General features: G+C 36.4%; 1 protein-coding gene across 1 annotated transcript; it reads left to right on the top strand.

Annotated features, from left to right (window-relative positions):
- Positions 1-4,402: 4,402 nt before the first annotated feature.
- On the top strand, positions 4,403-11,388 carry LOC140161931 (solute carrier organic anion transporter family member 5A1-like). Its single transcript, XM_072185226.1, has 7 exons — positions 4,403-4,436; positions 5,157-5,355; positions 6,130-6,265; positions 7,055-7,263; positions 9,034-9,098; positions 10,001-10,227; positions 11,335-11,388. The coding sequence occupies exons 1-7, from the start codon at positions 4,403-4,405 to the stop codon at positions 11,386-11,388; spliced, it is 924 nt and encodes a 307-aa protein (XP_072041327.1).
- The last annotated feature ends 998 nt before the right edge of the window (positions 11,389-12,386 follow it).

Genomic DNA, 12,386 nt, shown 5'->3' with positions numbered 1-12,386 from the left:
CCAGTTCCACCTAGAGAAAGGAGTGTTACGCTTCATAGATATTGTGTGTGTTGATACCTCTAACACCTCTCTCGCTCCAGTGGAACTGTTGATGTATCGAGTGGATAGTTATGATGGTAATATTGTTATACATATTCAGAGTGGTTTAGACAGCCATTGACAACCTAAAAACAATTCAAAGCAGTTGTCAACCAGCAAAACTAATAGTGGCATGATCGACGGGAATTATATATAATACACATAATTTTTCACCAGGTTCGCCATCGGAAATAATAAAGGAGACATGCAGAAAACCTGAGGTCCTGGTTTCGATTCCCAGGCGGGATCACTTTTAATGCTTGTCTCCTTTATGATTTCCGACGGCGAACCTGGTGAAAAATTATTTTTAATATACTAATATGTTAACTTGATGATTGCACCTCACCCTGCGCCCCTGAATCCACCATACTTGCTTAGGGGTATTTCTTCATCAGGTTCAGATTATTTATAAATGCTATTTCCATCTTTTTTTCAGCATTTTACAGTACGATATTTGTCGGTGGACCAGCTTTAGGGTACTTCCTTGGCAGTTTTGCAGTGCAGTATTATGTTGATTTTGAACGCATCCCAGAAGACAAAGTTCCAAGACTTTCACAATGGGACCCACGATGGATCGGCGCTTGGTGGATTGGGTTTGTTATAGTTGGGATTTTTCTGTTTGTAGCTGCTTTACCAATGGCACTTCTACCAAAAGATCCAAGTGTTAATGTTTGCGTAAGAGATACAGACTTGAGCAAGAATGCCAATAAACCAGGAGCACCTGGTAATGGAGAAATCGGCGGGGATATGGATAGCTCCATCGACGTGAAGGACACTTTTGGGAGCATGCGAAAGGTTTGTTGCTTATAAGATAAACTCCTTCAAAAATATATTAACGGCATTGTTCATCCCATAATTTTGTGGTTTCTATACCATAATCACGAATGCTTGGCTGTCGTATTGTTTAGATTGCAATATGTCAATTTGTAAACGCCCTTTAGCAAAGTCATAGTTCATTGAATTTACAACCGTATGACAAAACAGGCGAAAATAGTAACTTTTTGCACAAGATTTGCAATTAAAAGAGAATTGGCCATTGCTCATTCTAATGAGGCTAGTATATGGACAATATATGTGCTCTTTAATTTAAGAAATAAAGGGTAATGCATGATCCTTTACACGAAAATAATGTGTCCGAGGCAGTAAAACGTAAATAATGGGTGAGGCGCAGCCGAACCCATTATTTAAACGATTTACTGCCGAGGACACATTATTTGCGTGTAAAGGATAATGCTGCACCCTTATTTCTATTCTATTACCACAAAATAGTGCGTTTAAAGAGAAAATATCACATTTTTTGCTCAAATATTTCAAGTTGTTTACCTCAAGGTGTAGCGCCTACACGTAGCCAAAGCGTATGCACATTCCAATAACAATATTCTCCCCTATAAGCAGGTATGCACATACAATAACACACCCCTGGCATTCCATTCTCCCCTACATAAGCAGGTGTGCTGTGCGCTTTGCTGTGCGCTGTGATGATATAAGAACATAAAGTTCGTTGCCCTTGACACTTTATCGCTAATTAATGGTCTGTCACGTGACGCGTTCCAACAAATCACAGTGCGCGATTTTGAATAATGGGTCGTGGGGGTAATAGAATTAGTGATATAAAATTTGAAAAATATTGTTTTTACTTTTAAAAACTACATTTTGGGCAAAAATTGTGCTGGGATAGGTCGTTTTCAACAGATTTACCACATTTGCCTTGCTATAAACATTGAATTGCGTTATCTGTTGACCTAATGAGAAAAAGTGTTTTAGGGGAAGTGGTAGCTTTCGTTCGATAGAAAAAAAATTCTGATTGGATGAAGGGAACACTTGAAGTTTTGACAAAAACCAATCACAGAGGCCTTTTTTTCAGCTAGAAGCTCACACAGCTATTATGATGCACTCAACCGTGTAGTGTAGTCAAAGACTGTGTAGAGACAATTCACTGTTTGCTTGGAAGCTCTTGGACGAAAATGTGTGCTCAGGTGTATCGAGGTGGAAACTGTGCAGGTGGTTTATAAGAAAATCTTTTTTGTATACAAACCTTTCCATATGACCAAACTATAATTGTTTTTGCTAGTGGCTCAGGCAAATTTACTTTCAAATTTACTGAATTGTAATAAAAGGTTGGTGAGTATGGAGGTACTCAGTGGGATCTTTTCGCTGCAGAAGTAGTGATTTAACAGGATTAATTACCATATCAATGGGTTTGCACTATTTTTGAATGTATTGCCCTGCATTATAATCAGGCCACAATCATCATCTGTGTAAGTATGTGTACAATCATTGATTGAATATAATACCGCTCTTTTCAAAGACAATAGTCTTACAGGTGCGTGTAAAACATACAGTGGCATAATGTGAAAATTCTATAAAATTACAATCTCGGTGTTTATCCCTGCTCTTTGTCAGCGTAACGACTAGTGCAGGGCAATATATTCAAAACTAGTATAAACACATTGCTGTGGCAATTAAGCCTGTTACTACTTCTACAGCCAATAGAATACAACTCGTCGCCAGAGTGCTACACTATCGTAAGTGACATTTTTGGCCAAAATGAGATTTTGACGAATTATGGAAGGCCATATAAAAACGCACATTTTAAACCAGGTTTTAAGTTTCAAAAATGCTTAATTATTTTTAATTAATAAAATAAAATATCGTAAGTGCAATGCAATTTTAATTAATGCATGCAAGACTATCGTATGTGCCACTTACGATAGTCTTGCACGCTAATTTTGTTTTTCATTTGCTGCAAGACCATCGTATGTGCCACATACGCTACTTTATTGGGCCTAAACAACAAAATCACGGAATGCTACACCATCGTAAGTGCAAAACAGTCTCTAACACATCACTGGCTGTGACGCTGACGGCTGTATGCGTTGTCGCCATGCTGACTAAGTTCATAGCTCCCATGACTGGTAATAGAGACGATAAATCCAGTGTTTTTAGTTTTAGATTCAGTAATTAATCTTGAGAGATAACATTACGGCAAAAGGTGTCTTGCTATTGTAAATATTATGTGCCAAAATAAATTAACACTTGTTAACAAACATAAAATGACAAAATATTGGATATTTGAGCCGATATTATGCATATCTTAATTTAGCAGTGCATGCTACACTATCGTATGTGGCACATACGATAGTGTTGCACTCTACACTTATTTATATTTGAGTGCAACACTATCGTATGTGGCACATACGATAGTGTTGCACTCTACACTCATTTCTATTTGAGTGTACCACTATCGTATGTGGCACTTACGACATCTAAATCAGTAAATAATTCATCGATTTATTAACTTTAACACCATTTACATAGTTTATATTATTGAAATCAAATTGCTTTACATTCCCATGTAATTTTATGGCTACATGGAAACAAACGGCTACGCTAAACACAAAAATGCTCCTCCTGTAAAACTGTCCAAACTGCACTTACGATAGTGTAGCACTCTGCCGACGAACTGTGACGAATAACTAAACATATTCTGGTCATATGTCATTGCAAATGTCATCAAAGCTGATACAGGGGTCTAATTTCTCCGTATTTAACAACCATATCAAAATAAAAATAGTTTGCCATATGGTGGAAGAATTCAACCCCCATTGAAATCAATTGACCTTGACCTATTTTGCCATGTTACATATGACACTTAGATGGTACAAACTATTCTTAGTTTAAAACAATTCGTCGGCTGTATTCCATAGTGGCGTATAGTGATTTTTGGTCATTTTTTTGAAAATTGGCACATATGTTTTTAATGATGTTCTCTTTCATTTTTCTAAGTCTCATCAGTCATAATTAGCTAATTAATTAGTAATTAATTAATTAAATGTGGCGTATAGTTACAAAGTGACATTTTTCGTATTCCATAGTGGCGTATCGACCATACGCCACTTTTTATACACATTTTATAATTATGAAATATCGGCAAAAATGAAAAACATCGTATTCCATAGTGGCGTATAGGTCCGATACGCGTACGCCACTATGACATACGATGTTTTTCATTTTTGCCGATATTTCATAATTATAAAATGTGTATAAAAAGTGGCGTATGGTTAACGTAAGGTTAGGGTATTGCGTTTTGTTCGTTTTCCATAGTGACGTATAGTTTTATTGTCAGTTTGCCAGCAAAAGTATGTATTTATTTCTTTTGAAAAATATATAACAATAAAATCTATTTAGTTTACTACAGAAATTTCACATCATTTACAAAATATAATGAATGTCTGATTTACACAACTCGATTTTAAATTTGCATTTCTTCAAACCCGATTTTCTCGAAAAGTTGTTTATTCGCGGCGCCCCACTATACGCCACTATGGAATACGGACGACGAATTGAGACATCTTTGGGTAAGTTTTGCATTCCGTACCCAATCAAATTTTTAAGGGACGCACCATTAGATATTATCGGGGGGGGCTAGGGAGTTTGGGTCAGGCAGAATTTTTTTTTTTTGCCGCCGAAGGCGGCGAAATTTTTTTTTTTCACTGGCTTAGGAGGCAAAATTTTTATATCTAATGGTGCGTCCCTAAGGTGTAACTTTTCATTACTCCTCTAATCCAAACAATGAAAACTGGTTTTTGTTTTGTTACACGAAACCAGCTCAACTAATAGTCCTTGTACACTAGTCAACAACCTTAATTGTAGTCAAAATACAGTAACTAACTCAGAATTCCTCAATTTTGTTTCTTTCCTTTGATAGGTTTTATTCCCGTTATAAAACGGATCATTCGTCGCCCCTTGTTGATATTTTACCTGCTTTTCCATTCGGTAGAATTGGCTTGTATTGGAGTCTTTGCTACGTTTGTCGTCAAATACTTCAGAATAGAGTTTGCAATTTCTGGGAAACGGGCTGCTCTCCTAAACGGTAAATATCAATAATGTTACTAAGTGAAGACCTGAGCGCAAGAAGACCGTAAGTCCATTTGGCCCCTCAACATGTATACACTAAAGTTGCGTATAGTTTCGTATAGTGTGGTAATGTTTTATACATTTTCAGGGGCCAGTATTTTACTGAGAATATACACAAATATATCATTCTAATATCATTTGTTTTGTTTCTTTATGTGTAGGTGCTGTTTTGATTCCAGCCGCCACTTTGGGATTGAATGTTTCAGGATTTGTGTGTCGTCAATTTAGGCTTACCTTAAAGCAATGTAGCGTGTATGTTCTGGTCAACAATATTCTGTCAGTTGTGTTGCTAGTGGTAGCAACATTTGTGGGGTGCAAAAACCCGCCGATAGCTGGTGTAAACAATGAGTATGCTACCAGGTAATATTTATTGCGTATAAAATAGGTTGTCAGATTTCCTGTACAAGGGGGACTATTGACAGGCACATGACACATGCCAATATATGCGAGTGCCCCTGGGGGTAACCCCCTCGTAGTTCTAGGGTTAAAGGAGCGGTTGGAAACTGCTCATCCACAAATATAGCCTATGTAGCTAAATTCAAATTTGGTTAATGGCCTCAGCTTTCATAGTTTATCAAACTATCATGATCATTATCAAAGACAAAAATTAAAACAAAATCACAATAGGGTATTGAATTAATTAATTAATATATGAATGCACATAATCAGAAAAATCAGCATATTTTCATGTTTAAATCTTTTTTAAATGATCAGCGTTAATGGTGATTGGTGGCCAAGGGGGTGCCCAATGCGCGAATTTAAATGTTTTGTTGTTGAAATAACCTCCTTTGAGTCAATTATAAACACAATTATGGCAAAATAAATTACATGTAGACGCAAACGCGTAACAAAAATGTTTGGTCCATAGGGCCCATAGGTACCCTTTCCTTGGCCACTTACTTTAAGATATTAATTTCGTTAACATTGTGGCTTTTAAAAGATGACGTGAAAAGCCCGTACTCGTGACAAAACAATATTTTGACCAACCTCTGAACTATTACGACGTAGGTAAAAATAAACGCAGCAGAAATAAAAGTCTCTTTACTCTCCACTCCTCGCTTCTGATAATCGGTTGTAGTTCTCTTTCTACCCGCATTTTACTGATTGTACAACATTCGTTCTCAATGTTCACAGCTTGGATGGCATGGACTGTAACTTCAACTGTGGCTGCAACTCGAATATTTTTCGTCCAGTGTGTGGTGCTGATGACGTTTCCTATCTGTCCCCTTGTAATGCTGGGTGTCAATTAAAAGACCTGTCCAACAACACGGTATGAGATAAAATACACCTGGTAACAAAATTTGCGATATGTATGGAATATTAATAAGCAGTCAATTAGTTCAATCGATAGGGCGTTCGACTAGTGTGCGAGAGGTAGCGGGTTCGAACCGTGGCGGTGGTTTAGTATGCTCTCGTGGAAAAATTGAGTTAGCTTGAAATTCCCCTAAACAAGGAACTTACTGCTAATCTCTTTGTAACTCGGGGATGTGATCCTGGTTACGTAGATCAATTGTGGATCTAATGTTAGGGTGTGCGCTCTTGAAGATGCAAAGTCTTTAATTGTTGTTAAATGGTTTATGGAATGATGTGGGGCCGTAGTGGTCAGCGATAACCTGTAATGTGTTCTGAGCAGATTTGGGAGTGTTTGGTAGCAGATTTTGTATCAAATTGGAGCTAGCAAGATTCTGCACACGACCTCACCAATTAAGATCAGGTTTTGGTGTAGGACGGGTTACATAACTGCGGATTTTCTTTATATCAGGTGTTTACCATCCGCAGGATATATTGTCATGTGAGGCTGAGAGGCTGTTGTTAATGGTTTCGGTGTGACATTCTGCAATAAAGCTATTAGCCTTAACGAAAACCAGGACTATTACAATTTTATCGATGGGTGATCCCTTACCCTGTAATTTATTAGGAAAAAAATCAACAAGAAGAATAGGATGTCATAATTTATTTTGCAAATTGATTAAAATAATCGGATCGGGAATATTATGCGCATTTAATTTGTGGCGCATTATGCTATTCTACTTATTGTTGTTTATTATTGTATTGATAGTATTCGTCAACGTACAGCGACTGCACATGTGTACAAACTCCACCAATGGCTACATTTGACGATGATTCTGAATTCGGCAGTGCTAAATCTGGGTTGTGCGATAGAGAGGATAGTTGTGAAACCAATCTGTACATTGCTGTGTTTCTGTTTGGTTTGCTTGCTTTTTGCCGCTTCCAAGATAATGCGCCTATGAGTCTGATTCTCTTAGGGTAAATTATTGATTTTTCGGGGTTTTTTTTCTTCTGATTAGCCACCTTAAGGGCTGGGGTATGAACGTTTGGACAGTATTTATTGCGAGACATTAGAGCACTTCAGACATATCGAATTGCATTCCGAATACGAAGAATGTCCTTCTGATATCAAATAATTTAGATTTTTTGAAATTCGCAATGTAATACACATTTTATGGCAAATGATTAAAAATTGATATTTAACAGTAAACTTTATAAATGTGATGATTTATACTTAAAGTGTATGTAGGTGGGATGAAAAGCCGACGATCAATTGAAAATTGTGACCTTTCGTATTGAAGATTTTTTTCCCAAAACACCAAAAAAGAAATTAGGTCTTTGGGGGAAAAATCCATATCTTCAATATGAAAGGTAAAATTGTTCAATTGATCGTCGGCTTTTCCTCCTAGCTACATACACTTTAAGAATATATCATTAGATTTATAAAATTTACTTCGAGGACTGTTATATATCAAAATGTGAAAAATATCAAATTTTAATAATTTGTCATAAAATTTGTATTATGTCGTGAATTTCAAAACATTAAAATTATTTGATATCAGAAAGACATTCTTCGTATTCAGAATGCAATTCAATGTGTCTAATGTGCTCTCATGTCACACACAAAATACTATTGAAACACTCAAAATGCTCATTCCAGATCCCTTAAGGCAATAATCAAATACGTTCCCTTTGAATTTTCATCCGAAATAATAAGCCCAATCGGCATTGGAAGTTTGCAATGCATTGTGGGATAGTTTTTTGCAGTTTTAGGACACTTTGTCCTTTGACCTATCGGGAAAATTGCTGTAATTATTAATAATTTATTTATTATTATCATAATGTTATCATTAAAAATATTTAAATAATTAATTCATTTAATAATAATGTTTTTTAAGTTTGTTTTTATTCTAGTAACACGTTTTAAATTATATTTTGTACGCACAAAACCCGAATTTTCTGAATTTTCCAGATAGGTCAAAGGGCAAAGTGTCCTAAAAAAACCGGAAGTTACAATAGCGATTTGGCTTATTAGTGAAGGTAATGATTCACATTAGCTTTTTTCTTTCCAACGCTTCGATCGTGAATGCATCAGCGAATCTGGTTGAATGATAATATTTATTGTACAATCTCAGGTTTGATCACAGAACCTGAGGCTACTTTTCGAGTGCATTTCAGTTAATCATAATAGAAAAGAAAACGAGCAAGGTACACCAACTTGATGTGGAAACATGTAAAATACAGACTAGACAATATGCAGGGGGGGCAAAACCAGCAAAACCATGTAGGCATAGGAAGTAGGCAAAGTTCGATAGCCAAAAATTACCAGTTCCAAGGCTCACAAAAGTGCTAAACCTGCAAAAACAACAAGGATCAATGAGGTAAATCACTGTGCACACTCGGTAAACCAAACAACCAATGTAGGTACCAAAACAGGCAAAGTTCGATGGCCAAAAAATGCCAATTTCAGAGCCCACAGAAGTGTCAGCAAAACAGTACAAAATAACCTGGAGCAGACAAACAAAACCAAATAGACATAAAACAACCGACGTTTCGAGCAGATAAACTGCTCTTCTTCAGGGACAGACAACAAAATATAAAAGCAAACAACGAAAACTACATGCTGTGTGTAGTTTAAAAACAAATTCAAGTCAAAAAATTACGCCACCATCATAATACATTACAATCGTGTATATATCCCAATTTTGACGTAATTAATTAATTTGCTTATTTGTTCATATATTTCAGAAACACTGAGACAGAGATAAGAACTGTAACATTGGGATTAACCAAGTTTGCTCAAAATAGCTTTGGTAAATATCATTCAATCACCTTTTTCTGTTGGTTGTGTATGTTTGTTTTTTTCCCTAAGCTCTCTTTCTTTTCTTTTTCTGTATTTATTCTTCCTCTCTTTCGTTTTATTTTTCTTCACTTTTGTGTCACTTCAATCTTTCTTTTTTACATTTTCACAAGTTGATTTGATTTTTTTTATTGTATTTTTGGCATTTTATTGCACTTAGCTTTGTGTCCAATATCAATATCCAATATGTCCTCTCAAATGGTTTGATATATGCCTAATTTGGGAAATGCATTGGATGCAGAATTTATTTCTGCGCATTATGACACCTCATTTGTTGCAAACTTCTGGCTATGTACAAAAGTAAAGTCAAAATTGATTTGTGGCTACATATTCTATGAACATGCGATTTTCACCAAATTTTCTCCTAAATACAAGGAAATGACTATTCCAAACTAACAAACAAGTCAATATCTCTTGAAATTATTTTACAAGAGTGAAATGAAACTCCCCACACTCCCTCTATGGTCATCTTTGATGGTCGGTCCTACTCCCAGGGTAAAAAGTGTAAGGATGGATCTACGATTAGCTTTTAAGCTTATCGTAGCTTTTAACTTAAAAGTCATTTGGGCACAAAGACACGCATATATTTCCGACGGATGAAATACCTTAGTCCCCCTACCTTCGTTGTTCTACGGTTACATGTACGCGGTGACGTCAATATTGGGACCATTGCAACAAATGATGTGTCATAATGCACAGAAGAAAATTCCGCTCCAAATGCATATCCCAAATTTGGCATAAGATATAAGCATTATTCTTGTTGGTATATGATTATTATATTAATTAGAACAGTATAAGACACATTGTTTCCACCCAGTGCTTAATGTTTTTGTTCCACTTATCCTAATGTTTCAGGTTATTTCCCAACTCCCATATACTTTGGCGCAATTGTCAATGCTACATGTACTCTGTGGCAGTACACATGCGGTGAACGAGGCGCTTGTTGGCTCTATGATATTGTCAAAATTCGCTTTGCACTCTTTGGAATTAATATCGCCTTACGAATGCTGCAAATACCAATATGTATTGGGATAATACTGACTGTGAAGGAGGTCTTGACGAAAGCAAGCCCAGATAAGAAGGTACATGTATGACTATGTCTTGAAAAGGACCTTTAGGAAGTTGGGATTATGAATAAGGATTCACTAATACATTTATTTCCACTTATCTGTTTGGGTTACAGCAATCTTTTGCACGCGAGCTCGGTTTCTCCCAGATTATTCCAGTTGAAACCCATACATCTTCTGTGAAAGATATGACCTTAACCTCACACACAGAGGTATACGTTTCATATAGAGTCACCTATTCAGGTAATCCCATTTGAAATTTACATTCCCTGTATGGAAGATTAAAGTCATGTCTGCCATAATATAGGGTGTATGGATATTAACTGTAATAACCCATTCTCATCCTTAAACAACCCGGTTTTACCGACGCGACGTCACGATCAATTGCCTCAGATGGAGGACACTTTCTGGAAAGCAGGATTGAACAAGGTCACATTCCTCATATTGGTGTTTGTAAATTGTAGCCATCTTGGTTGCATGACAAACTGGTCATCTCAGGGGACAAGGATTCATATGTTGAAGAAGAATTGACTAAATTTCAAAGGGTTCTGTAGCGTAATGTTACCTTCCTCTTTTTTCTTAAACATGGATTCACAAAAAATGGTCAAAATATTTGAATATATATTTAGTTTGACAAGTAACACAGACACGGTTCGCCCCACGAACCCAAGACAAGAACGGGAAGTGCCAACATTGTTCAGTTGAACAGCAGTAATTATACGGAATATTAATTTATGCGTACATATGCCCTTGATTATTATCAGAGAACCAAAGGATCTGACGTAGACCGTATTGGTCCGAGTCCGGGTCGGGGGGTCATCGTATGGTTGTGCTGCCAAGTGGTCATGAAGGGTTTTTTACCCAGTGGATTTGCACAAAGGGACACGACCACCACACACTTTTGTCCGTCATTAATATCCGGCGGTCGCGTCGGGAGATTCTCACCCATTAAGGAACGCACCTATAGATATTAATGAGCGGCGGTTGAGAGATTCTCACCCATTAAATCCTGGCATGCATATTTCTGGCTAATTGCATGGGTCTAAACATTAAGATCTCTCATGTTCTCGTTTTGTAAAATATATTTTTACGTACTTAAAATGTTAATATTTAAACTTTCAGAGTCCTGGTGAGTGTGCACAAAAGGATGTGGAAGACAACACAACAAAAGACTGATATTGTGGTTGACGGAACAAGTTATGGACGGTGTTTTTATCATATTTATAAAGATAAAAAGTAACTCAGCCGTCACAAATACGCCTATAGATTTAGAACTATAATGAAAGACAAAGATAAAGACAATTTATCGCGTTTGACGTCACCTGTCAATCAAACTCGAGCACGGTTTGTTTACAAGTGTCGTGATGATGACTTGCTGAACGCGGATTTATAACCGGGCGCCGTATTGTTAATTTTGCACCTTGAAACATGCAAACCATCTCAAAAGTTAGGTCTTTATAGTAGGAAACTTTCTTAACCGAAGGCACCATGTCCACAATGCCTAGAAAAGCTGATTTTTGCCTTGTAAAAGTACGTAATTTTTCGCCATTTGTTGCTATTCCTTTTCTCTGATCAGCACCAGATAGATCGGTCTTCCTTTTACGCGCTGATTAACCTGTGTAAACCAATCAAGGATCGTAATTGACAGTGACATCAGACGCGATAAATTGTTTTTATCTCTGTCTTTAATTATATTAATCGTATTAAAGGTGAACCTCATTGAAAATAAAGTTATATATCAATGGAAAGCTTATGATGTCTGGATACTAAAAATTATTTTTCCGATTTTTTTTTTGGCCAATAAAGCTGAAAAATTAAAAAATGAATGAATTTTTGGTCTTTTTAAGGCGCCCAAAAGCACCCAAATCAATCGTCTATGACCTTGGGAATGCTCGTGACGTAAGCTCAGGGTTCCACTTTTGATTTACGTTTAAATTTAGATTATTAGATCAATTAGTTAACATATGCCCCTTTCTATTTATAGTACAAAAACTTTATTAATTAGCCATTTTATATTTTTGATATATTTTTGAGAATGTCACATATCCCGGTACCAATCATTTTGACACACCCTGTATTTCATAGTATTTACGAACATGTCGTGGAATTCACCGGTATTTTTCACTTTATTCGGTAAATAACATCACACAAAAAACGAATCAACATAATTCAAG

The sequence above is a fragment of the Amphiura filiformis genome, chromosome 10 (genome assembly GCF_039555335.1).
Source record: "Amphiura filiformis chromosome 10, Afil_fr2py, whole genome shotgun sequence".
Lineage (NCBI taxonomy): Eukaryota > Metazoa > Echinodermata > Ophiuroidea > Amphilepidida > Amphiuridae > Amphiura > Amphiura filiformis.
Note: the sequence above shows the minus strand (reverse complement) of the source record. Positions and strands in the feature narration are given on the sequence as shown.